Genomic DNA, 27,987 nt, shown 5'->3' with positions numbered 1-27,987 from the left:
GTGAGGTTTGTGCACCCCTTTTACTCTTGAGGAAATATTTTTTTCTTCTTAGCCTTAAAACAAAATAACTTTATTGTTGATACCTTTGTATAGCAGAGGTTTGGAATAGGGCTGTGACGGGGGTAGAACAGAAAAGACTTCCCCCGCAGACTGATAACCTTCAAAGTCCTTAACTAAAACAAAACTAAGTGTGACGAATGGGATGGATTTATTTTGTGTGTATCGCTGAATTACTGGCGACATTAAATGAGATGTTTACAGACGGAAACCCTGATTTTTCTTTTTTTAAATGTGTTTTACAGTAGAGATGAGTGTAAACTTGAAATTAAATTTACTGCAACTCGTTTGTGTAACACTTATGATGTTACGATTTCTTTTTCAAATAAGGAAGAGGAATCCGGTAAAAGGTTCAGTTTTGTATATTTATTGTGTTCCGCAAGGGATGGGATGGGGGAAGGATGTTGGCTGGTTACCTGCTTAGTGGACATGAGCAAAAGAATGTATGTTCTGCTGTAAACAGAGATTGTTGGAGTTTGCACAGTGCCTGCCATATTCCCTCCTATTTCAAAAATAATTATTAAGTTCCCAGTAAACACATATTAATACATGTTATGCCCCGTAGTAGTTTATGCAGAGAACCATGTTTAGGTAAAGGGTGTTCATACTTGATAAGTGTAAGGGTTTTAGTGGCTCAGAGCCCCAGCTGTAGAGCTTTTAACACCTGTGGAGCTTTTGAAACAAGGAACCCTGAACCTCACCTCTGTAAATTCATGCGTTAGATTTAGGATGGGTTGAGAAGACTGAACTCTGAAGTTATATTTATTTTTACCTGCCATCTAGTTTTAATTTTTGTGTAGTAACAGATGTATACAAGTTTTCTAAGTTTTTTTTTTTCGTTGTTAATGAAAACTTTCCAGTATTTTTGTTAGACTTTTGTGAATGTTATTGGCCAAAGCTTAATGTAAAGCGGAGAATTTACTCGCTCTTATAGAGCAGAGTAAAAGCAGTCAGTGCTCAGATTGGAGTGCAACTAGCAACTGGAAAGTGGTAGAAACCGAAGAAGCCTTTTTTCTCTTCCTTTCTGTCTTCCTCTCTTTTGTTTTGTGGATCAACATCATCCTCTCTTCCTGTAAATCAGCTGTCTTTACTTCTTGCATTTGTTAGAAGATGGCCCCTCTCCCACAATTCATATGAAGTGCCCAACAGACTAACTGGGGAGAATTTTCAGAGGAGGGAGGGGTACAGGCTGGGCACATGCAGTAAGCATCATCTGCTTTTCTTTGCCTTAACTGCTCTGTGCAGACCCATGTTACCCTACACTTGAATATGAACTGTATCCCGCCCCTACATCCCATTACAGACCATAATGATGATGATGGTATATACCCATTTTAATACAGTGATTATTCCATGCCCGGTTTTGGTCTAAGCATTTTTTCTATACTTAATTCTCACAATTTTTTGAAGAAAACGAAGCACAGAGAGGTTAACCTGACCTAAATCACACAGCTTGAGACTTGAAAAGCTGAGATTTTTAATCTTAGACATGTAGCTTTAGAGTCTGGGCTTTTCAGAGCCCGAGCTACACTGCTTTGTTCTGGTACCTTGGGGTCTAGGTGGAGCTTCTAGTCATCATCCTGTGATTGATCCTAAATTAAGTGATTGGTAACATCCTTCTTGTGTGACATTATAATAAAGGAAGAAAAACAGACTGAAAAACTGAGTAGAAAGAAAAGGGGAAGAAATCTTGGATTCTCAAAATGATGGTCCTTGGTTCAAAATATATTGTGATGGTCAGAGTGATGGTCAAGTAAATTATAGGACCAGGAAAAATTATGGGCATTAGTTTGTTGGCTAACTCTTGGCAGTAGAGAAATTGGTCAGCCGATCTGGATGCCACATACTTGGCTGCTGATAAGCCACAGAGAAGATTTCCATTACCCTTCCAAAACCACTCATTTTGGACAAGTATAATCAGAGCAGTTCACATCCTGGCTAGTGCTGCATCTACACTGGAGGTAGGAAATTTTGGGAAAGGTCATCCTCAGTGTGGTTTGGTGACCCTTGTGCCTTTGCTTTTTAGACTTGTATGTGTGTGTGTGGCAGGGGTGGGGGTGGGTTGGTTATTAGATGAGGCAACTGTTAAGGGGTTGCCTGACCATTTCATTTTTGGAGACTGCTATGTGAGCCGGTACCAGAGATCTTGGCTGGTCATAGCAGAATATGGCAGCTCTATACCTTGTTGCCTTTCAATCCCGGTGACCAGAATACCAGCCTACCTCTCTTCCAGTTCTTCTGGGAGAGAGAATCTGATTGGCTGAGTTTAGGTCAAGCTCTACTTCTGTTCTAATCATCTATAGCCAAGGACTTAGAGTCAAAGCACATAAACCTAATCAACAGATTATCCTGATGGATTGAAGGAAGGTAAGTGGGGAAGTTCTCTGAAAAGGGAAAATATGGCCTGTGTACTTAAAGATGATTACAATAATGTGTTATATATTAGAAGCTTTCAAGGTACCAGAGAAGAAATTACTCAATTCGGCCGGGCGCGGTGGTTCTTGCTTGTAATCCCAGCACTTTTGGAGGCCAAGGCAGGCGGATCACGAGGTCAGGAGATCAAGACCATCCTGGCCAACATGGTGAAACCCGTCTCTACTAAAAATACAAAAAATTAGCCGGGTGGGGTGGCGGGTGCCTGTAGTCCCACCTACTCGGGAGGCTGAGGCAGGAGAATGGCATAAACCGGGTAGGTGGAACTTGCAATGAGCGGAGATTGCACCACTGCACTCCAGCCTGGGCAACAGCGAGACTCCGTCTCAAAAAAAAAAAAAAAGAATTAGTTCACCAGTTGCTTATTTATGGCGTCTATGTTGTTAGGAGTTGAAGGAGTGATTAGTTTGTGAATGAACAGATATTGAATTAATGAGTTGTGAATTAATATGGGACAAGATCATAAGATTTGAGGCCCGAACTTCTGTCACTGCTGCCTTGCTTCCTCAAAAATGGTCCGGAGGGCAGGGCGTGGTACCTCACACCTGTAATTTCAGCGCTTTGGGAGGCAGGATGATGGCTTGAGGCCAGGAGTTCTGGGTTACAGCTAGGTCTGATCCTGCCTCTGCACTCCAGCCTCAGCGACAGAGGGAGACCCTGTCTCAAACAAGTCTGTAGAAGAGCTAAGCACAGGGATGGAGGAGAGCAGGAGTTGAGTTTCTGGAATCACTTACCTCTTCTTTAACCAGAGCAGCTTTTTCTTTACCCTTATATTTCCCTTCCAGTTGCATATTTCCTACACTGTGATCTGCTGGTGGCAGTCATTCACAAAAAGGTCCCTGCTACACTTTAACCTGGTTAATCTACTTTCCCTACTTCTCATCACTCAGTGGGGAGGAGGGGGATCTATTGCAGTGAATTTTTTTTTTTTTAAAGGATCTCCCTTCTGTATTCTTCATCCCCTTCTTTTCATGCATTGAGAATTTATTCTGTGTGTGTCTCAGAATGAGAGTGAATGTGCATGTGAGAATCTAGTTGTGCATTTGGCCTGAGAGCCAGCGATAACTTTATCAATAGATACTGGGTAAACCAGAGCATTTACCAAACTGGGTAAATTTTTTTGTGTCATAATTTGAAGATCAGATTTGGGTCTTTCATGCTAAGAAGCTTAAGTAATTCTGTAACAGAAGGTTTTCTGTCTAGAAGGCTTAAATGTTTGGTTTCCTTACACCTACCAGGAGTCACCATCCTGATAACTTCAAGTGCTGTTAGGATGCAGAGGGAGAATGGGAAGTTAATGGGGGATTTGAGGTTAGAGGTCCTCATCATACTCCTCTCCCCATTTATTGGGCAGGGATATAAACTAGTAGATATGATAGATATAACAGAATCTTCCATATGATTCAAAGCTATTATGGGACGCAACTAAAATTTCCAAGGCTTCCCCTGAGATCATGTCAATGAAAGCACGTTCGAAACAAAATATATTTAATTTAAAGTGAAATAGGCTGGGCACAGTGGCTTAAGGCTGTAATCCCAGCATTTTGGGAGGCTGAGGTGGGTGGATCACCTGATGTCACATTTTTTATTCTCTCATTTCCATTTCTCATGTTTTTTAAATGAAAGCAATATTTGTGCAGACAGTACTGAAAAAATTCAAAATAGTGAAGGTCTTCCCTTTTCCATTAAGTTCCACTCCTGTTATGCTTTTAACCATTTTTTGTTTCTTTTTAGGATTTTATTGTTGTTGTTCCAAAAGTCTAAAAATATTATACCATGTCTTTCTCACTATATTTTTTTCAACTCAAAAAAAATGTTTCTTAACTCTTTGGTAGTTAAGAAATTTAGGTCATTTTTCCACCTGTCCTAGACTTTGATTTCTACCAGTTACATTTTTGTTCCTAATTTTACTGTTATTTTTAACTTTTTATTATAGATTTCTGTTTATTGACTTATCACTTTTAGACAGTACATTTGGCCCTTCATGTCTGTGGATGACTTATCTTTGGTTTCAACCAACCTTGGATCAAAAATATTCAGGAAAAAAGGATGGTTACATCTGTACTGAACATGTACAGACTTTTTTCCCTGTCAGTATTTCCCTAACATTATAGTATAACAACTATTTCATAGCATTTGCAATATATTAGGTATTGTAAGTAATCTAGAAATGATTTAAAGTACATAGGAGTATGTGTATAGGTTATATGCAAATACTATGCTATTTTATATAAGAGATTTAAGCATTCTTGGATTTTGGTATCTGCAGGGAACCCTGGTACCAACCCCCTATAGATACTGAGAGACAACTATATTTCCTCACTTCCTGGTCTTTCAGAAAAGGATATAACACCCATCCCTTTCCTTTTGGGATTTAAAAGCCAAATCTTGCCTTTGTTTTTCCCTCCTCCCCTCCTAGCCTTTCTTTTCTTTTTTCCTTTTTTCTTGAGACGGGATTTTGCTTTTGTTGCCCAAGCTGGAGTGCAGTGGCGCCATCTTGACTCACTGCAACCTCCGCCTCCTGGGTTCAAGCGGTTCTCCTGCCTCAGCCTCGTGATTAGCTGGGATTACAGGTGCCTGCAACCATGCCTGGCTAATTTTTGTATTTTTAATAGAGACAGGGTTTCACCATATTGGTCAGGCTGGTCTCAAACTCCTGACCTCAGGTGATCCCCCCCCCCCGTCTTCCCAAAGTGATGGGATTACAGGCATCAGCCACTGTGCCTGGCCCCAGCCTTTGTTTTTTGTTAGTACTATTACATTGTCAAGATTTATAGCGTTTATATAATGTTTTATAACTCTTCTAAAATTTTCTGTCCTTCTACAGGAAAATTCTAGAAATTGAGTACTAATAGCCACTCTTAAATATGTATGTTGACATGAGTATTAATTACTGTAGAACTAAGTACTGTGGAGCCATAGAGGAACTTTACTTCTGTTAAACCTGTGATCCTTAAAAAATAAATATAACAAAGTCAGCCAGGCACAGTGGCTCATGTCTGTAATCCCAGCACTTTGGGAGGCCGAGGTGGGCGGATCACCTGAGGTCAGGAGTTCGAGATCAGCCTGGCCAATGTGGTGAAACCCCGTCTCTACTAAAAATGCAAAAATTAGCCAGACGTGGTGGTGGGCACCTGCAATCCCAGCTACTCAGGAGGCTGAGGCAGGAGAACTGCTTGAACCGGGGAGGCGGAGGTTGCAGTGAGCCAAGATCATGCCACTGCACTCCAGCCTGGGCGACAGAGAGAGGCTTCATCTCAAAAAAAAAAAAAAAAAGAAATATAACGAAGTCCTGCTTGAATGAGGAAGGCTCACTGAAGTTTTTTTAAAATTTGATATTATAATGGATTCTCATCTTGTAACCATTCAACTTTTCTTGGTAGACTTTCTGGAGTCTTGGCTTGCCTTTTCTAATTTTGGAAGCTTTGTAGACCTGTTACCCAGCTGTCATCCAGGGATTACTTCACAGTGTTCTCCTGGGTTAGATCTATTGTTATTTGGATCCCATGTTTTTCTCTTTTAGATACCTTTTTTATTTTACAGGAATACAGTCTTCAATAGTTGTTTCTGGAAGGATATGCTGGTGATAAACTTTCTAAGTTCTTGAATGTTGAAAATGGCTTGTCTTTGTTCCTGATTGAAAGTTTACATGTGTAATTATAAATTCCTCAGAGCTTTGAAAGCTTTGCTGTGGAAATTTAAAATACTTGGTGTGCTAATGAGAGGTCCATTGCAGATCGGATGGTTATTCTCTTGTAGAAGATTGTAATCTACAATTGTAGTCTACAATCTATGGCATTTGTTTACATTCTGGAAGGTTTCTTTGATTTTGTCTTTGAACTTTTCTATACAATTTATTTCAGTAGTTATCTTTAATTTATAAGAGCTCTTCTATCATCTTTTTCATTTTTCTTTTTAAATAGCAACCTGTCCTTGATTTATGGGAAAATACCTTGAGTTTCTCTGAAGCTAATTTTTCTAGAGTTCTTGAGACACTTCTCTGAATTGGTGACTCTAATAGTGGGTTTGTATTTAGGTATACTATACTAATTTTCGTCTTTTAAATATTTAAGTTATTTGATAAGTACAAAAGTTTATAACAGGTAAGGTGTCTGTAAACAAACACACATGTAATTACCAGCCAGTTTACTAATTCATTAGCGTAACTTTAGCAGAATGCCCTTTCCTGATCGTATTCTCTGCAGCCATGCCCGCCTTCACCAATGAGAGTAGCTACTGTGCTGAATTTTGGATTCGTCATTCCTTGTCTGTCTTTATACTTTTAATATATATGCATATGTAAAATTTATTTATTTATTTATTTATTTTTTGAGATGGAGTTTCGCTCTTCTTACCCAGGCTGGAGTGCAATGGCGTGATCTTAACTCACCGCAACCTCCTTCTCCCGGGTTCAAGCAATTTTACTGCCTCAGCCTGCCAAGTAGCTGGAATTACAGGTGTGCACCACCATGGCTGGCTAATTTTTTTGTATTATTAGTAGAGATGGGTTTTCACCATGTTGGCCAGGCTGGTCTTGAACTCCTGACTTCAGGTGATCCATCCTCCTCGGCCTCCCAAAGTGCTGGGATTACAGGTGTGAGCCACCATGCCCGGCCATCCATATTTCTTAAATCCAAATGTTTGAAAATGAAGAAAAAAAAATTGTAAATTTTCACCAAACTTACCTTGCAGAAAAACCTTGACATGCACTGATATTGTAATCTTTGTTGATCTCACTTAATGTGAATATTTGTATGTTTCACTGTAGAGATTCTAGGAATAGAATTGCTGATATTTAATAAGAATGTGTGCATATTCATCAGTATTGGATAATGTCAGATTATCTTCCAAAGAAGGTGGTGTCAGTGTTCGTTCTCTCCAGCAATGCAGAAGGTTTCATTACTCAGCTTTCTTGCTAACATCAACTTTTGTCACACTTCAAAAGGTTTTATTGGCTGGGCATGGTAGCTCACGCCTGTAATCCTAGCACTTTGGGAGGCCATGGTGGGTGGATGGCTTGAGACCTGGAGTTTGAGACCAGCCTGGGTAAAATGGTGAAACCCCATTTCTAACAAAACAAAACAAAACAAAATTAGCTGGGCATAGTGACCCACACCTGTAGTCCCAGCTACTTGGCAGGCTGAGGTGGGAAGGATCACCTGAAGCTAGGAATTCAAGGCTTCAGTGAGCTGTGATCATGCCATTGCACACCAGCCTAGGCAACAGAGTGAGACCCTGTCTCAAAAAAAAAAGTTTTAACCCCTAAGTATAAAATACCACCTTTTAGTTTTCATTTTCTTTTGCTAATAGTTTGAGCATCTTTTACTATACTGATTAGCCATTCTTCCCTTTTCTCAGATTCCTATTCATATCTTTTGCCCATGTTTGTACTAGATTTTTTAAAAAGATTATTTCTTACTGATTTTTAATAGTGTTATTAAACTATTTGTAATAGTTTTATTATTTATATTTATTTATTAATAGTTTTTGTTAATTAATTATTAATTATTATTAATAGTTTCATTAAAATTATTAATAGTTTCATTAATAGTTGGATGTATGTGGTGCAAGTTTCTCCTTTCAATTGGGCTCACTTTTAAATAATTTTTATTTTTATTTTTATTTTTTGAGATGGGGTCTCACTCTGTTTCCCTGGCTGGAGAGGAGCGGTGTGATCTCAGCTTACTGCACCTTCCGCCCCCAGGGTTCAAGAGAGTCTCCTGTCTCAGACTCCTGGGTAGCTGGGATTACAGGTACCTGCCACCACGCCTGGCTAATTTTTGTAATTTTAGTAGAGACGGTGTTTCACCATGTTGGTCAGGCTGGTCTCGAACTCCTGACCTCAGGTAATCCACCTGCCTCAGCCTCCCAAAGTGCTGGGATTACAGACGTGAGCCACTGCACCCAGCTTTATGCATTTTTTGATGAGTAGAAGTTCTTAATTTTTATGTGATTGCATTTATCAGGCTTTTCTTTATGGATAATGCTTTTGAACCTTGTTGAAGAAATTTTTCAACAGAGTTCTTGAAGATATTTTCCGTTATTGTAAAAGTGTAAGACATAGTTTTTTTGTTTTTTTACCTTTTCTCATTTAAGGTTTTAATACACCTGGAGTTGATTTTGTATACAGTGTGAAGTGGTGACCAAGATGCATGGTTTTTCTTCAAAGAATGATAAATTGTTCCATCACCTTTCAGGCAAATTTTTTTCTTCGCTAGTTTGGATGCCGTCATTCATCTCTGCTTGGGTTCTGGACTCTGGGCCGTTAGTCTGTTTTTATAGAAATTGTTAAAAAGTTACAATAACTAAAACAAGATGATTATGCTGCTAGCACAAACAAACTTCTTGCCTGGTGAGGTGGCTCAAGGCTGTAATCCCAGCACTTTGGGAGGCCATGGTGGGAGCATCACTTGAGCCGGGAGTTCAAGACCAGCCTGGGCAACATGGTGAGACCCCATCTCTGTGTAAGATAGTATTTTTTATAATAAAAAACCAAACTTCTTTTGATATATAGCATACACATAGAAAGTACACAGATCATGAAATTATAACTGGATGAAATTTCTCAAAATAATCATCAGGCAGGTCAAGAAATAGAACATTACCAGCACTCTAAATATTCCCCTTCCCAGTAGCTAACCTCATTCTTCCAAAAACGACCTACTATCCTAACTTTAACAGATTAGTATTGCCTGTTTTTGAACTTTATATAAATGGAACCTGTACAGTATATATACAGTCGCCCCTTGGTATACCTGGGGGATTGGTTCTAGGACCCACCCTCCCAATACTAAAATCATGTGTACTCAGGTCCTGAAGTTGGCACTGCAGAACCCATGTATAGGAAAAGTGGGCCCTCTGTATATGTGGGTTTCACATCCTGCAAATACTGTGTTTTTGATCTGCATTTGGTTGAAAAAAAAAATGTGTATAGGTGGACCTGCACAGTTCAAGCCAGTTGACAAGATACAGTTGACCCTTGAATAACACAGGTTATTGTTATTGGATAATGTTCAAAGGTCAACTGTATTCTGTTTCTGTATATGTATTCTGTTGTTTCTGCCTTTTTTTCCTGTTTCGTTTGCGAGATTCATCCCTAGTGTTGTCTGTAGTTGTAGTTGGTTCATTCCCTTTTGCTAGTGATATAGTAGAGTTCCAGTTGCTCCATGTCCTTGTCTACCCTTTTGATTTTAGACACTGTGGTGAATGTGTAGTGGTTTTAATTTGCATCTCCCTAATAAGTAATGATGTCAAGCTCCTTTGAATGTGCTCATTGGCCATTTGGATTTCTTTTGTATAGTGGCTTGCCAAGTCTTTTACTCATTTTTATATTGGGACATCTGTCTTTTCCATACTGATTCATAGGAGTTCGTTATACATCCTGGAAACCATCTCTTGCTGGTTATGTTTTGTAAATACCTTCTCTTTTTTCCCCTGCCTTACGAGTCTTTTCAGAGTTCTGCTGGACTTTTAACCTCTCCATTGCCCTTTCCCATTGGCAAATATCTCTGGGGAAGGCATCAGGAAACTCAGCTTTGCAGTCTCTCCTTCTTTTCAGAGTCTTGGTGTCTCAGGTCCTTACTGCCTTTGTAGTGCTTCCTGCATTCAAACAGATTTTTGTTTTTTAATATTATATTTGGTTGTTAAGCTCTCACAGGAAGAGTTGGTCTGAAACAGTCTAGTCAGTCATTGAGGGACACAGAAGTAGCATAAGTCCTCCTGGCTTGTGGTTGTTCAAGGAATTTCTTGATTGTTTGCTTCTCCACATAATTTTAGAATCTCATTTTCATGTTATACACCTCCCTCCCATACACATACGTCTTGTTGGTATTTTGATGGGAAATGCATTGAATCTGTACATTAGTTTGGAGAGAATTACATTTTGCTGCTAAGTTTTCTTAACTGGGATCATTGTAATCTCCATTTCTTTAAGGTTTTTTACAACGTCTTTCAGTAAAGTTTTGTTATTTTCAGTTAAAGTACTGCAAATATTTTGTTAGATTTATTTCTGACAACATTTTTATAGCAAATCATAAATACTAACTTTTTATAATTATACTTTGCTGTGTATAGAAGTACAGTTTGGCTTCGTATAACAACCTTGCTATACTCCTAATTGTGATAAATTATCTTTAGATTTCTTTTGGATTTTTCTATGCAGACAGTCCTATCTGAATAATGACCTCTTTGTTTCCTCCTTTCCAATTCTTATGCTTTTTTTTTTCTTTCTTTTTCTTGTCTTAATGTGCTGGCTAGGATCTCCAGTACAATGTTGAATAGAAGCTGTGATGGGGGCATCCTGATCTTGTTCCTGATTTTAAAGGGAATGCTTTCAAAGTTTCACAGTTAAGTATAATGCTTGCTGTAGGTGTATTATAGATAATCTTTTCAGGTTAAGGATGTTCCCTTTCTTAGTTTGCTAATTTAAAAAAATCATGAATGAATTTTATCAGGAGCTTTTTCTGCATCTTTTGAGAAAATTATGTATTTCTCTTTTGTAATCTGTTAACATGCTGAGTTATATTAATTTTTTCCCAATATTTAAACAAACTTTGTGTTGCAGATATAAATTCAACCCTGATCTATCTGTTCCTTTTTTTCATTGGGCTCAGTTTGGAGATATTTAATTTACGATTTTTGTCTCTTATAATGAGTACAACTAGCCTATAATTAAAAAATATACCTTTCCTGTTCTGGAAGAGTTTATGTAACATTAGAAAGGTCTGTTTCTTAAATATTTAGTAGAACTTGCTCATAAAATTATTACTATTTTTTTCTTTGAGGAATGCTTCAATTGCTTTGGTTGTAGGACTGTTCATATTTTCAAGTTTCAAACCTGTTTTAGTAGTTCATACTTTTATGGCAAGTTGTTCATTTCGTCCACATCCTTGAATTTGTAGCATTTAGATGTTAATCTCTTATTTTCAGGTACTTGTAGTTAATATCCCCTTGTCTTTTTTTCAAATGCCTTCTTTTTTTCTTGATAATTTTTGGCTAAAAGTTTGCCAGTTTTTAAAGATTTTTCAGAGAATCAAGTTTTTGATATTGTTTATGCTCTTTAGTGTATCCTTCCCCTGTTTCATTAATTTTTGCTCTTCTTTTCTTTTCTTGTATTTCCTTTGGAGTTCTGTTCTTTTATTCTAATTTCTTAAGTTGGATGCCTGTCATTAATTTTTAGCATTTTAACCTAGTTATTTAAGATCATAAAATGTCTGCGTATTGCCTCCTTGTTATATGTTTTGATGTGTAATATTTCCGTTATTTTTACTTGTGTTTTTCTGTTTTCCACTGTGAATTCTTTAACTTACGAACTATTTAAAAATTTAATTTCCAAACATATGAGAGTTTCTCTAGTTGATTTGGCTATTGATTTGTAATTGCATTTTGGTTAGGCAGCATGTTTGTGTGTGATGCCAGTTGGTGTGTATAATGCCAATTCTTTGAAATATGTTTAGACTATTAAAAATGTGATCCATTTTAATAATTTTTATTTGTACATGAAGAGAATATTGCCTGGTTTTTGGTACAGTTTTATATATGTCCAGTATGTAGGCTTGTTAATTATGTTGTTCAAATCTCATATCTTTATTTTTTATTATGAGCAGAGTTAATTTTTTACTAGAATTTTGTTTTATTTTTCATTTTTCTTTGTAGTTCTATTGATTTTTAAACCATATTTTTAACATTATTACTAGCACATGAAAGAACCGTAATCCTGTAATCTTAGCACCTTGGGAGGTTGAGGTGGGAGCATCACTTGAGCCCGAGAGTTTGAGACCAGCCTGAGTACCATAGTGAGACCTCCATCTCTTTTTTTTTTTTTTTTGAGACGGACAGAGTCTTGCTCTGTCACCCAGGCTGGAGTACAATGGCACAATCTCGACTCACGGCAACCTCCGCTTTCCGGGTTCAAGCGATTCTCCTGTCTCAGCCTCCTGAGTAGCTGGGACTACAGGTGCCCGCCACCATTCCCGGCTAATTTTTGTATTTTTAGTATAGATGGGGTTTCATCATGTTGGCCAGGCTGGTCTTGAACTCCTGATCTCAGGTGATCTGCCCACCTCAGCCTCCCTAAGTGCTGGGATTACAGGCGTGAGCCACTGCGTCCGGCCTTCTAGATTATTTTTGTTTTTGTCAGTTTTGCCTAATTTAAAAAATTTTGCCTCACTCTTACATTTTTGTGTCCTTTTATTTCAGTTTTATCTCTTTCGAATATAATGCCATTGAATTTTAAGAAAATTAAAAATCTAGTCTGATAGTCTTACTCCTTGTAGTTTTTAAATTAAACTTTTAATGAAGATGATTGCCAATTCACTTGCATTTCTAGGAAATAATGCAGAGACATTCCGTGTACTCTTTCTCTAGTTTTTTTCAGAGTTAACATCTTAAAGACCTTAGTACAGTATCACAACCAGGATATTGACATTAACACAATCAAGATATAGACCATTTTTTCACCACAAGGATTCCTCCCTCCAAAGTATTGTCATTTTATAGTCACACTTGTTCCTGTCTCATCCAGTTCCCTCACTCTCTGGGGCCCACTCATCTTTTTCATTTCTGTGATTTTTATCTTTTCAAAAATATTACATAAATAGAATCACACAGTATGTAACCTTTTGGGTCTGGCTTTTTCATTCAACATAATTCTGGAAGTTCATCCAAGTTGTTGTGTATAAACAGCTCATCCCTTTTTGTTGCTGAATAGCTTTCCACGATGTGATTTCACTATAGTTTGTTTAACCATTCACCTGTTGAGGGACATCTGGGTTGTTTACAGTTTTTTGATAATTATGAATAAAACTGCTATAAAGATTTGTGCATAGGTTTTTTTGGTAAACTTATGCACACATCTTTCTTGGAGATAAATGCCCAGGAGTGCAGTTGCTGGGTTGTGTGGTCATTGTATGTATAGTTTTTAAAGAACTTGCTAAACTGTTTTCCAGAGTGGCTGTACCATTTTACATCCCTACCAGCAATGTATGGAGTGATCCAGTTTCTCTGCATCCTCGCCAGCATTTGGTGTTATCAGTGTTTTTCATTTTAGCCATTCTGGTAGGTATCTAGTGATATCTCAGTGAGGTTTTTATTTGCATTTCCCCAATGGCTAATGATGCTAAACATATTTTTGTGTGCTTATTTGCCATCTGTAATATCACCATCCATGACATGTCTCTTTGTGTCTTTTGTCCTTTTTCTAATTGAATTATTTTTCTTTTCCTGTTGCGTTTTGAGAGTTCTAAGTATATCCTGGATAGTAGTCCTTTGTCAGATATGTGTTTGCAAATGTTAATATTTTCTTTGCATCTGTTGATTGTCTTTTTATCCTTTTAAAGGAGTCTTTTGAGTAGCACAAGTTTTAGTTTGCGTGAAGTCTGATGTGTCATATTTCCTTTTATGGATCTTGCTTTTAGTTTCAAATCTAAGAACTCTGCCTAGTCTTAGATCCTGAAGATTTTCCTGCTTATTAAAAAAAAGTTTTGTAGTTTTATTTTTACATTAGACTCTGTGATCCATTTGGAGTTACTTTTGTATAAGGTATGAGACTTAAGTGGAAGATCATTTTTCTGTCTATGGGTGTCCAGTTGATCCAGCACCATATGTTGAAAGACTGTCTTTCTTCCACTGAGTTAATTTTACACTTTTATCAACAATTATTTGGATGTATATGTATATGTCTATTTCTGGGTTCTGTATTCTGTTCGCTTCATCTGTGTGTCTACCTGCCCACTAATAACCACGCAGTCTGTCAGTCCTAGCTAAGTTGTAACATGGAATAGATTGATTCCTCTCCCTCTGTCCTTTTTAAAAATTGTTTTGGCTCTTCTATTATTATTTCTTTTGCCTTTTCATACACATTTTAGAATAAGCTCATCTATATCTACAAAAATCTTGCTGGAATTTGGATACTAATTATATTAAACCTATATATCGGTTTGGGGAAAGTTGATGTCTTTACTATGTTGAGTTTTCCAAATCTGTGAGGAATTTATTTATTTAGATTTTCTTTTCTCTCTCTTTTTTTTTGTTTTGAGACAGAGTTTCGCTTTTGTTGCCCAAGCTGGAGTGCAATGGCACGATCTCGGCTCACTGCAACCTCTGCCTCCCAGGTTCAAGCGATTCTCCTACCTCAGCCTCCCGAGTAGCTGGGATTACAGGCATGTGCCACCATGCACGGCTAATTTTTTTGTGTGTCTTTGGTAGAGATGGGGTTTCTCCATGTTGGTCAGACAGGTCTGGAACTCCCGGCCTCAGTGATCCGCCCACCTCAGCCTCCCAAAGTGCTGCTGGGATTACAGGCGTGAGCCATCGTGCCCGGCTTTTAGATTTTCTTAGATTTTTTTAAAATTCAGTGTTCTGTAGTTTTCAGCATATAAGTCCTGTACATGTTTGTTACATTTTTACATATGTATTTTAATTTTCTTTGGAGTGTTATAAATGGTGATGTTTTTAACTTGTTTTCACATGTTGATTTTTAGTGTATAAAAATGGGATTGGTTTTTGTGTGTTAATGTTATATCCTGGGACCTTGCTGAACTCACAAGTTCTAGGAGTTGTTTTGTAAATTTGTTGAGATTTTCTATGTAAACAATCATTCCACCTACAAATACAGTTTTATTTTTTTATTTCAACTCTTATTCCTTTTATTTCCATTTCTTGTCTTATTCTGCTAGCTAGAACTTTTAGTACTATGTTGAATGAGTGGTGATAGTAGGCATCTTTGCCTCAGTTCCAATTATTAGAGGGAAAGCAATCTTTCACCCCTGAGTATAATATTGGCTTAATTTTTTTTTTTTGGTAGACCTGTTTATCAAATTGTGGAAGCTCTCCTCTGTTCTTGTTTTTGCGGGTTTTTAAATCATGAGCAGGTGTTGAATTTGTGAAATGCTTTTTTCACATTGATTGATTTGATAATATGATTTGTTTTTTTGTAACTGTTAATATGATGTATTCTATAGATCTCAAAACAAATACACAGATAAGACACAGCGAAAATGCTGAGCAGCAGTGGCATATAATGAACCAGCCTTGCATACTGGAATAAACTCCACTTGGTCATGGTGCATAATGACCATGGTATTTAATTCTTTTTATATGTTGCTGAATTTTATTGGCTCATATTTTGTTAAGGATTTTAACATCTATATTCATGATGAATATTGATCTGTAGTTTAATTTTTTTTTTTTTTTTTTTTTTGAGATAGTTTCACTCTTGTTGCCCAGGCTGGAGTGCAATGGCATGATCTCGGCTCACCACAACCTCTGCCTCCCAGGTTCAAGCGATTCTCCTGCCTCAGCCTCCCGAGTAGCTGGGAGTACAAGCATGTGCCACGGCTAATTTTGTATTTTTCTTAGTGATGGGGTTCTCCATGTTGGTCAGGCTGACCTCAAACTCCTGACCGCAGGTGATCCTCCCACCTCAGCCTCCCAAAGTGCTGGAATTACAGGCATGAGCCACTGCACCCAGCCTGTAGTTTAATTTTTTGTGTGTCTTTGTTTTGGTATCATGGTAATATTAGTTTCATAAAATGAATTTGGGAATGTTCTCTCATCTTCTGTTTTCTGGAAGAAATTATATTGAATTGTTGTTAGTTTTTCTTTATTTTTATTTTTTTTAATATTATTTAAGACAGAGTTTTGTTCTTATCACCCAGGCTGGAGTACAGTGGTGTGACCTCGGCTCACCGCAGCCTCCACCTCTAAGATTCAAGCAGTTCTTCTGCCTCAGCCTCCTGAGCAGCTGGGATTGCAGGCGCCTGCCACCAGGCCCAGCTAATTTTTGTATTTTTAGTAGAGATGGAGTTTCACCATCTTGGCTAGGCTGGTCTCGAACTTCTGACCTCACGATTCACCCGCCTCGGCCTCCCAAAGTGCTAGGATTACAGGTGTGAGCCACTGTGCCCAGCCTCTATTATGTATTTTTTTTAGATGAGGTCTTACTCTGTCACCCAGGCTGGGAACACTGATATGATTATAGCTCACCGCAGCCTCAAACTCCTGGACCCAGGGTATCCTCCTGCCTCAGCCTCCTAAATAATCAAGACTACAGGTGAGCACCACCAAGCCGTGGTAATTAAAAACATTTTTTTGTTTGTTTGTTTTGGCAGAAGCTGGGTCTCACTTTGTTGCCCAGGCTGGTCTTGAACTCCTGGCCCAAGTGATCCTCCTACCGCAGCCTCCCAAATAGCTGAGATTACCAGGTTGGAGCTACTGTGCCTTGCCTATATTATCTTTTTTTTTTTAAAAGATGGAGTCTCGCTCTGTTACCCAGGCTGGAGTGCAGTGGCGCGATCTCGGCTTACTGCAACCTCCACCTCCTGGGTTCAGCGATTCTCCTGTCTGAGCCTCCAGGTAGCTGGGATTACAGGCTCCCATCACCACACCCAACTAATTTTTGTATTTTTTGTAGAGACTGTGTTTTACCGTGTTGGCCAGGCTGGTCACAAACTCCTGACCTCAAGTGATCCGCCTGCCTCAGCCTTCCAAAGTGCTGGGATTTCAGGCGTGAGCCACCATGCCCCCCTAATTTTTGTATTTTTTAGTAGAAGTGGTGTTGGACCGTGTTGACCAGACTGATCTCAAACTTCTGACTTCAAGTGATCTGTCCACTTGGCCTCCCAAAGTGCACCCTTGCACCCTACTGCCAATTTATATGCCTTAATTGCTCAGCGTTTTCATTCCATCTTATTTATTTTTATATTTTTCCTGATGCTCTCAGGATGAGATCTGTGTTTTCTTAACGTCACAAATTTGATACTGTTATTTCATATAGTAAAGGTTTGTTTAGTTGACTACCTCCCTCCCCACATTTGTTTTGTGTGAAAAACGAACATCATTCTGTGGTCTTAATACTCATTCAGGGCCCAGCATGGTGGCTTATGCACTTTGGGAGGCCAAGGCAGAAGCATCACTTGAGCCCAGGAGTTTGAGACCAGTGTGCAAAACATAATGAAATCTCATCTTTACTAAAAATAAAAAAATTAACAGGCATGGTGGTGTGTGCTTGTAGTCCCAGTTACGCTGGAGGCTGAGGCAGGAAGATCACTTGAGCTCAGGAGGTTGAGGCTGCAGTGAGCAGTGTTTGCACCACTGCACTCTGGGCAGCTGAGCCAAGACCCTGTCTCAAATAACGACAGATGCTCATTCCTCGAGATTACTCTGGTTCAGCAGTGGTGCGCTTTTTGCAGTTTACTTTCATTGAATGTGTCAGGCCTGCTTTTGTCTTCAGGACTTCTGCATTTGCTATGGAATGCCTTGGAATGCTTTTCTTCCGATATCCGTAGAGTGCTTTCCTCCTGCTTCAGTTACTTATTCAATTACTATTTCAGTGAGACCTTCCCCCTTTAAAATGGCAAATCCTCTATTTCTTCACTTTTTGTTTCCCTTACTCCTTTGTTTTTGTTCATTTTATTCATCATGACCTGCCATATTATATGTTTTATTTAATTCTTTATTAAGGTTTTGGTCTGTTAAACTCTCCAACTCATTAACCAGTCATTGGAGTTTTTTTATATTTATAACTTGGAAACAATTGATACCTTTTCAGTGTTGAGTATTTTTAGTAACATGTGTGATGCAGTCTCTTTAATTTATTCAAAGCTTTTTTTTTTCTTTTTCTTTGAGATGGAGTCTCACTCTGTCACCCAGGCTGGAGAGCAGTGGTGCAATCTCGGCTAACTGCAACCTCCGCCTCCCAGATACAAGCGATTCTCCTGCCTCAGCCTCCCAAGTAGCTGGGATTACAGGCACCCTCCCACCATGCCTGGCTAATATTTATATTTTTAGTAGAGACGGGGTTTCACTGTGTTGTCCAGGCTGGTCTTGAACTTCTGACCTCAGGTGATCCACCTGCCTCAGCCTCCCAAAGAGATTACAGGCGTGAGCCAACGCACCCGGCCTCAAAGCTTCTTTTATTCTGTAGTTTAACGTACCTCTTGCAAAATTAAAAAATTTATTCTTTTACATTTTATGTTTTTGTGTTACTGTTTTTTTAATAGTCTTTTTCAGTCACTTGAAAATGTATTTGATATACGGAAAATTCAATGTTTTGCCTTGATATTATTGGGTTAAATTTTTCAGTGGATTCTCTTATATTTCTAATATAGAGAATCTTGTCATTTGTGAATAGTAAATGTTACTTTTAAAAAATTTATATTGCCTTGCTGGGCATAGTGGCTCACGCCTGTAATCCCAGCACTTTGGGAAGCTGAGGTGGGTGAATCACTTGAGGCCAGGAGTTTAAGACCAACTTGGCAAACCCTGTCTCTACTAAAAATACAAAATTTAGTCGGGCGTGGTGGTCTGTGCCTGTAATCCTAACTATTTGGGAGGCTGAGGCACAAGAATCCCAGAGGCAGAGGTTGCAGTGAGCCAAGATGGTGCCACTGCAACTCCAGCCTGGGTGACAGAGTGAGATTCTCTCTCAAAAAAAAAAAAAAAAAAAATTACATTGCCTTGGTATGTTAGCTCACACCTATAATTCCAGCACTTTGGGAGGTCAAGGTGGAAGGATCACTTGGACCCAGAAGTTTAAGACCAGCCTGCACAACATAGGGAGACTCCTGGGCTGGCCTCCCAGCTACTATGGAGGCTGAGGTGGGAGAATCACTTGAGCCTGGGAGGTTGAGGCTGCAGAGAGCCAAGGTTGTGTCGCTAAACTCCAGGTTGGGCAATAAAGTGAGATCCTGTCTCAAAAAAACCCCCTCAAATTATATTGCCTTGTATTATCTAGAGTTTTTGGAATACTGTCAAATGACAGAACATAGTATACGTTTTAGAAGTCTTAGCTTTGTGATTTAGTGTTTCATTTTTAGCATATTAGCTATTGCTTTCTGACAGATACCAGTTATTGTGATAACAGAATTTCCTTCTATTCTTGTTTATTGAGAGAGTCCATCAGGAATGAATAGAATTTTATCAAATGCTCTTCTAGCATTTAGCCCATTAATCATATGGCTTTTCTACTCAAACCAAAAATCTTTTTGCATTGTCTCTATCAGTTTTCAGAATAATGATGAATTTTTCCCTTAACATCCTTTAAAGGAGATCAGTGATTTTTAAAGTATCATTATGAATAAAATGAAACATTACTATATTTAATCGGTTTGAATCCAGTGCAGTTGTTACTCTTTTTGGTGCTCAAATTTTCTCATCTTAGGCTACTAGGAGCCCATTCTGGATGCTTTCTTTGCCCTTCTGACAAGTGCCCTGTGGTCTTTGATAGCTTCTCTGTTTTCTGGTGCGATAAAATGTTCTAGGCTCATCTTGTGCATTTTCTTCCCCAGACCTGCAATCACCCATTTCCCCAAGGAGTCTGGGTTCCTTTTATGGAAAATAGTATTTATACCATAATCACTTTTTTACCTTACCTTTAAACAGACTAACAGTTTTTGTTTAATGAAATCCAGAGTACTTTTAGATTTATAGAAAACTTAGGAAGATAGTAGAGTCCCCATGTGCCCCACACCCAGTTTCCCCTGTTCAAGCAAACTTTTAAGTTATTGGAACATTCTTAAATTTACAATGATAGAAAATTCTTCGTGTCCCCAGTACAGAGCTTCAGAAGTTATCAACTCCAGTCTTTTGTCATATATGTCCCCACCTACTTCCCCCAAATTATTTGAAAGGAAACTCCATATATTGTATAATTTTATACATAAATATTCAATCTTGTGACTGTAAGGATAGAAATCATCTTAACCAAGTAATTTACTTAATTTATATTAAACCATTCTAATATTGGTAGATTAAACTGTATTGGGTACATTGAGGACTTTTGTGCCTACAGTATTTCACAGGAAATATTGATGTGTTAATATTGGTTTATAAATTGTGTTACACAAAGACTTCTTCTGGTCCATGTTGAGAAATGAGAAAGAATGGATGGTATACTAGGCCCACCGTTTAATAGGTTTTTGCCTAAAAGTTTGGTTGGATAGGGTGGTCTTCTGCTGAAGTTTGAAAACCAATAATTTGCATGTTTTTTGAATTTTGTGTTTTGTGTTCAGCATTTTTCTATATTTGTCTTCTAACATGTATGTATTTGACTCCCTGGCTTTTATTCTCTTGAACAGTTTAAGGAACAGAATTCTGTCCTTTCCTTGAAAGCTTTGTGGAATTTATTCATGAAGCTGTCTTGTTTGGGTAGATGTGTTTGGATGTGGAGGGAGGGCAAGACAACATACCTCTTCTTGAATCAGATGGAGTAATTTATATTTTTCTAGGAAACCACTTTTGTCTGTATTTAAATTGTTAGAATATATACTTGCATGTGCTGTTTTCTTGGTTTAAAGAAATTTGCTTAGTTTTTTGGTCTTTTGTTTTTTTTTTTCATTTATAAGACCATATATTTGTTTACTTTCCCTTTTGTGCGTCTGACTTCACTGCATTTTGTTTTCTAATTAATTTTTGTTTTTGTTTTTGTTTTTACCCTGTAACTGTTCCCCAGCCTTTTTGGTTTATTTTATTGTTACTTTTTTGCTTCCTTAATTGACTATTTTAAATCTTTGTTGTATAATAATAGGAACATTTAGGGAGATGTTTTCCCTGAATTTGGAATGTAGCATTTTCTTTATTTCTTTTAATAGTTGATTTTCAATTTGATTTCTTTAGCCTAGGTGTTATTGTAATCATTGTCTTGTAAGGGAGAAATCCATTAGTCTCTCAAATAAAAGTGGATTTAATTATAGGCATTACATGATTTCACCAGGAATACAGGACCAGGAACTGGGGCCTGCAGTGACCTTTGAAAAGAGTAAGTAGTTAGGAACTGAGGTATCTTTCTGGCTTGCGACATAGTTCCTCTTACGTATGGCATTAGCTTGGTCATTCTTTTTTGAGGGATTATGTTAATCTGGTAGTTTTTCTTTGTTCTTATAAATGAAGACGTAGATGATGATGATTATTTTTTGAGATGGAGTCTTGCTCTGTCACCTAGTCTGCAGTACAGTAGTGTGATCTCCGCTCACTGCAACCTCCACCTCCCAGGTTCAAGCATTTCTCCTGCCTCAGCCTCTCTAGTAGCTGGGACTACAGGTGCGAGCCACCACGTCCGGCTAATTTTTGTGTTTTTAGTAGAGACGGGGTTTTGCCATGTTGGCCAGGCTGTTCTTGAACTCCTGACCTCAGATGATCCACCCCATTCGGCCTCCCAAAGTGCTGGGATTACAGGTGTGAGCCACTGTGTCCGGCCTGAGGTAGATTATTTTAATATTGTAACTGGAGTAGGCAGTATTAATAATACAGTTTGTCAGTTGCCCTCAGCGGCTTCTCATCTCCTCCTGTATTATATACATCATAGCAGATGGGGAATCTGCAGAGCTTATATTGACCTTTACCGTGATTTCTAACCTTATTAGCACTTCCCCAAATTCTAGGCTGTTTTTGCAGTTTCTATCTCATGTTTTAGAATTGAAGAGCAATCTCAGGGAAATATTTTTATTCACTGGTGATTACATGTAACTATCATGTATACCTGTTTGATGAGGTTCTTTTTTTTTTTTTTCGAGATGGAGTTTCCCTCTTGCTGCCTAGGCTAGAGTGCAATGGCATGGTCTCGACTCACTGCAACCTCCACCTCCCGGTTTCAAGCGATTCGCCTGCCTCATCCTCTTGGGTAGCTGGGATTACAGGCACCTGCCACCACGCCTGGCTAATTTTTTTGTATTTTTAGTAGAGATGGGGTTTCACCATGTTGGTCAGGCTGGTCTCAAACTCCTGACCTCAAGTGATCCACCCACTTTGGCCTCCCAAAGTGCTGGGATTACAGGTATGAGCCACCGTGCCCAGCTTAATGAGTATTTTCTACCTAATGAGGTAGCACCTTCAGCTTGTGTGTAGTGTTTCAATTATATAATATCCCAGTTTTAAAATTTTTAATAATTTTGTGTTTATTTTCATTTGATAAAGGAACAAGGTTGATATAAAACTCTGGTCTTAATTTATGTTAGCTTTTGTTTGGAATTTAGATTATGTATCTTTTTACACAATTCATTATGCCAACACATTTCTCTGTAGGGAAATTCCTCTGTAGAACACATAGCAGTTTTAACTGAAGTGGGCTGACTCGGGAGCCTTTGAGAGGCAGCACAGTGGAGTGGAAAAACCACTTGGAAAAAATTAGACTAAAGATACTGACATCAGAGGTTGATGGAGAAAAATAACTGAAATCCGTTCTTGGTAGTGTCAGCAGGCTAACCTTAACCCCCATGAGGGCTCTGGCAACCCTCTCTACTCACCACACCCACTCACTGGAGGAAGGGCCCGAAACTTGGTGGAAGACTAAGTTAAGAAAAATAGGTATTACTTCTAGAGGAAGTGGGATCCGGTAAGGTTTGCCAAACAACATATTCATAGAATTTTACTTGGTAAGCTGCTTTGAGATTATTTTATCAGTAAGTGCTAAATAAAGGAGAGGGATTTTTGTTTTTTGTTTTTTGTTTTTTGAGATGGGGTCTCATTCTGTCGTTCAGGATGGAGTGCAGTGGCTCCATCTTGGCTCACTGCAACCTCCACCTCCCTGGTCCGAGAAATTCTCCTGCCTCAGCCTCCCGAGTAGCAGGGACTACAGGCATATACCACCACGCCCGGCTAATTTTTGTATTTTTAGTAGAGACGGGGTTTCACCATATTGGCCAGGTTGGTCTTGAACTCCTGACCTCAAATGATCCACCTACCTTGCCTCCCAGAGTGCTGAGATTATAGGTGTGAGTCACCATGCCTGGCCAAGGAGAGAGATTTTTTTTGGATGCTGGTTATTTTAAAATAGAAATTGATGACCAGAGGGAGGAAATGACTTTCCCAGGGTCCAAAGTCTTGGTACTTGGGCTTGAACAACAACTGCTGATTGCTGGCTTGAAGTTTTTCACAGGGCCCTGTTGACTTCATTACCTTTGGCTGTGTCTCCAGCAGTACTTTATCTTTGCAGCATTTTGTAATGCAAAGACTGTCCCTCTGCTGTTCAGAATTCTGTGATTCCACATTCATAGTCTAAGCCCTTATGTCTTACTTTTTGTCTGTTTACAACAGTCGATAGAGCCAGTTGCATTAACATCCTTTGTCAAATAATGTTATCACTGGAAATATGAGATATGAGACCTCCTAGAAATTCCTTGTGAGAGTCAAGCTTAGGTAGGGTGACTTTGTGCTTTGTCATTTCTGTAAAATATTCTTAAAATGAAGAGTATCTGACAGTAAGTATAAGGAGTGAAGCAAAGTAATGAATTCTGAATTAGAAAAAATCATAGTTATATTGTATCTGTGTGATTGCCTTTTTTAGTGTTAGTGTTCCACAATCAGTTGAAGTATTTACTAAGATTGAGGGAAAGATGCATCGTATTACTCGCTTGGGTAAACCCTTCCCAAGAAGCTGTTGTCTTCCATTTAATGCATGAGATGTTGAGTAAGCTGTGACTGGTTTGTTATGAGATAGGCCAAAAGTTTTCTTGTTTTCCTTCTTTGTTGTCTGCACTAGAGAGCTAAGATGAATAAAATCTTCATCTTGCATGTGGAGGAAATAAAGCAAATTGAAATACAGTGACCATGGCATTGTGGTATGTGTTGCTATTTAGAGTATGATTTAGAGCTGCATTGTCCAGTGTTTGGTAGCTAGTGGCCACATGTGGCTCTTAAGCACTCGAAGTGTGGTTAATCCAAATTGAGATGCATTGTCAGTGTAAAATACACACCAGATATTGAAGACTTAGTATGAAAAAATATCCCACTGACACTTTAAAAAATGATTATTTTTAAATTACAAAAATTGATTGCATGTTGAGATGAAAAGATAGTTTTGATACATTGGGTTAACTATGTTAATGTAAATTATCATTATTATTTTTGAGACAGTCTTAATGTTGCCCAGGCTGGAGTATGGTGGCGTGATCACAGTTCACTGTAGCCTTGAATTCCTGGGTTCAAGTGATCCTCTCACCTCAGTCTCCTGAGTGGCTCGGACCACAGGCACACTGACCACCACGACTGGCTGATTTTTAAATTTTTGTAGAGACAGTATGTTACCATGTTGTCCAGTGTGGTCTCGAACTCCTGGGCTCAAGTGATTCTCTTGTGTTGTCCTCCAAAGGCACTGGGATTATAGGTGTGAGCCACTGTTCTGGGCTCAGTTTTTTTAATGTGACTACTGGAAGGTTTAATGTGTGTCTTCTATTAATTTGTGTTGGACAGCACTGAATTAGAGTATAAAATGGCCTGCCAGGATTACAATTTAATATCCTCTTACTTGTACAATATGAAATATGGAGACATATATAGTACGCAAAGTACAGTTATGACAGTGTATATGGATGACTTTGGTATATTTAAATCTGTTTGCATTTTAGTAAACTAGCAAGTATTTATACCAACAAGTATTTAAAAACCATATAGAGTTTTAAACAATTGCTTCTGGGCCATCCCTGAGACTTAAAAGTACAGAGAAACTGCCCCACATTTCCACTATACTGATGAGACAAGCAGGTTGAAAAGGAATCCTAAGTGACTGTGGAGTGTGTAGCACGGGCTGGGTTGGAGGAGTGATGAGGGTGGGATGGGACACCAAACCACAGGTAGGTCTCCTGGGTACGTTTCTGACAGGGCTTTGGTCAGCTCCAGGTGTTCTTCCTCTTTCTTGCTAGATGGTGCATGTGTGGTATCTGACCCAAGTGTGATTTGCCTCTGAGTTCAGAATTGACTGGAAATCACTAAGTAGGTGGATTCCTGAGGCTGCAAGGGGTTAAAAATATTCATTAAGTTTTGCTGAAAAAATAGAAGGTGTGATGTGAAGCTGAAACTGCTTATAACCTTTGTTTTACACCCAAGCACAAGCCAGTAGAGTAGCGTGGAGGAAATGTTGCCCTTTAAGATTGATGACTGCTCATTTCCTTGCTCTTCAAAGGTCTTTTTGTCATTTGGATACCCAGCTGGGAATTTCAATCGTTTTAGAAGTTTGACTGACTGCTAAATAAGATGTATGTGATTTTTAGCTTTAATATTTTTAAAAATATCTTTATGATGTTGTTTGTTCCTTAATGTTTGAGTTGGGGTAAAAAATTCATTGCATTTTGGATCAGAGTTCTGACTTGATTTTTATAGATTTACTACTCAGCATCAAAAGTTATACATCTAACATTGTGATTTTTCATTGGTGATAATTCTGTAACAAACATTACACATTACATTGCATATTGAGAGGGGTTGGTTTTGAAAATGAGTATATTCATTGGTGATAGATTTTATAATCATAAAGCAAATATCTGTTTAAATTAGAGCATAATCAGATAATGAAGTGGTTAGTAGAAAACAATAGACTATAGATTACAAAATTAAGATCTCGTACAACAAAATATAATTAACACCGTAACTTGAATGTAATTTTTACGGGATTATCTTATGAATGGTAATGATTCTAAGTGGTATGTGAAATACTGTTACTAGCACATGCCAGTTGATAGAATGCTGGAAAAATCACATTTTACATTATATTTTAGATAGGATTTTTGTATGCTTGAGGGTGACTTGGCTTATGTTTTTTTTCTTTCCTTTTAGAATATGGTTTCTAGTTTTAGGGTCTCTGAACTACAAGTATTACTAGGCTTTGCTGGACGGAATAAAAGTGGACGCAAGCATGACCTCCTGATGAGGGCGCTGCATTTATTGAAGAGCGGCTGCAGCCCTGCGGTTCAGATTAAAATCCGAGAATTGTATAGACGCCGATATCCACGAACTCTTGAAGGACTTTCTGATTTATCCACAATCAAATCATCGGTTTTCAGTTTGGATGGTAGCTCATCACCTGTAGAACCTGACTTGGCCGTGGCTGGAATCCACTCTTTGCCTTCCACTTCAGTTACACCTCACTCACCATCCTCTCCTGTTGGTTCTGTGCTGCTTCAAGATACTAAGCCCACATTTGAGATGCAGCAGCCATCTCCCCCAATTCCTCCTGTCCATCCTGATGTGCAGTTAAAAAATCTGCCCTTTTATGATGTCCTTGATGTTCTCATCAAGCCCACAAGTTTAGGTAAGTGTTAGAGAATTCAGTTTCTTCTGAACAAGAGAGTAAATGAAATGAGAGACCTTCAACTATTGATTAATGATGTACTGTTAATATAATAAAATTGAGACATCAATGCCCAATGTTTGAATATACAGATAAAAATTCTGCAACCATGACTGAAATCTAACAAAAAATTTATTTCATATCATTTGAGCTTTCTTCTTTTCCAGTTCTTTTATTGTGGTAAAATACACATAATATAAAATCTATCATCTTCATCATTTTAAAGTGTACAGTTGAGTGGTGTTAAATATGTTGGTAATGTTGTGCAGCCATCACTGCCATCCATCTCCAGAACTCTTTTCATCTTCTGAAACTGAAACTCTGTACCCATTAAACAATAGCTTTCCTTTCCTCTCCTCCCACTAGCCCCTGGCAGTTACTATTCTGCTTCCACTGTCTGTGATTTTGACTATTCCAAGTACCTCATATCATTGGAATCATACAGTATTTCTCTTGTGACTGGCTTATTTCACTAAACTTAATGTCCTCAAGGTTCTAACATGCTGTAGTTTATGTTAGAATTTTCTGCCCTTTAAAGGCTAAATAATACGATAGTATACATTTTTAAAGAAAAATAGTAATCTTTTACTCACTTCACCCCTCAGTCTCACTTTCAAGAGGCAACAACCTTAATTATTTTAGCCGTTTCTTCTGGTTTTACTTCTGTATTTCTGTGTTATAGGATACCACATTTTGCTTATCCATTGATGGACACTTGGGTTGCTTCCACGTCTTAGCTATTGTGAATAATTCTGTGGACATGAGTATACAAGTATCTCTTTGAGACCCTGCTTTTCAATTCTTCTGGCTGTATACCCACAAGTGGAATTGCTGGATCACATGGTCATTCTGTTTTTAGTATTTTGAGGTATCACTGTACTGTTTTCCATGGCAGCTGCACCATTTTACATTCTCTTCAACAGTGCACAAGGGTTCCAATTTCTCCACATCCTTAACAACACTTTTATTTTCCTTTTTTTTTTTTTTTTTTTTTTTAAATAGTGGCCATTCTAATGAGTGTCAGGTGGTATCTTATTGTAGCTATGATTTGCATTTCTGTAAAGATGGTGATGTTGTACATTTTCATGTGCTTTTTGGCCATTTATGTATCTTTCAAGAAATGTATAGCCAAGTCTCTGGCCCATTTTTGAATTGGTTTGTTTTATTGTTGTTGAGTTTTAGGAGTTCTTTATATATTATGGATATAATCCCTTATCAGATATATGAATTTGCAAATATTTTCTCCCATTCTGTGGCTTGCTGTTTTTACTCTGTTGATAGTGTCTTTTGATGTACAACTTAAAATTTTTTCATGAAATTCCAATTTGTTTATTTTTTATTGTTGTTTCCAATGCCTTTGGTGTCATATCCAAGAAATCATTGCTAAACTTCATGCTGTGAAGGTTTTGCCCTGTGTTTTCCTCTAAGAGTTTTATAGTTTT

At 38.2% G+C, this 27,987-nt stretch overlaps 1 protein-coding gene across 11 annotated transcripts in view; it reads left to right on the top strand.

Annotated features, from left to right (window-relative positions):
* The window catches only part of PIAS2 (protein inhibitor of activated STAT 2), a 158,864-nt gene that overhangs the window by 865 nt on the left and 130,012 nt on the right, over positions 1-27,987 (top strand). For 8 of the 11 annotated variants that reach the window (XR_640469.3, XM_021930099.2, XM_021930100.2 and 5 more), the window contains exon 2: positions 26,032-26,506. Coding sequence is in view for 10 of the 11 variants with exons in the window: in XM_021930099.2 (XP_021785791.2) it covers positions 26,032-26,506 (475 nt within the window). In the remaining variant the exon portion in view is untranslated. Of the gene's footprint in view, positions 1-10,746; positions 10,836-13,436; positions 13,546-25,381; positions 25,455-26,031; positions 26,507-27,987 lie in introns of those variants that run through there. The other 3 variants (XM_021930101.2, XM_021930102.2, XM_021930103.2) reach the window with 3 other exon arrangements.

The sequence above is a fragment of the Papio anubis genome, chromosome 19 (genome assembly GCF_008728515.1).
Source record: "Papio anubis isolate 15944 chromosome 19, Panubis1.0, whole genome shotgun sequence".
Classification (NCBI taxonomy): domain Eukaryota; kingdom Metazoa; phylum Chordata; class Mammalia; order Primates; family Cercopithecidae; genus Papio; species Papio anubis.
Note: the sequence above shows the minus strand (reverse complement) of the source record. Positions and strands in the feature narration are given on the sequence as shown.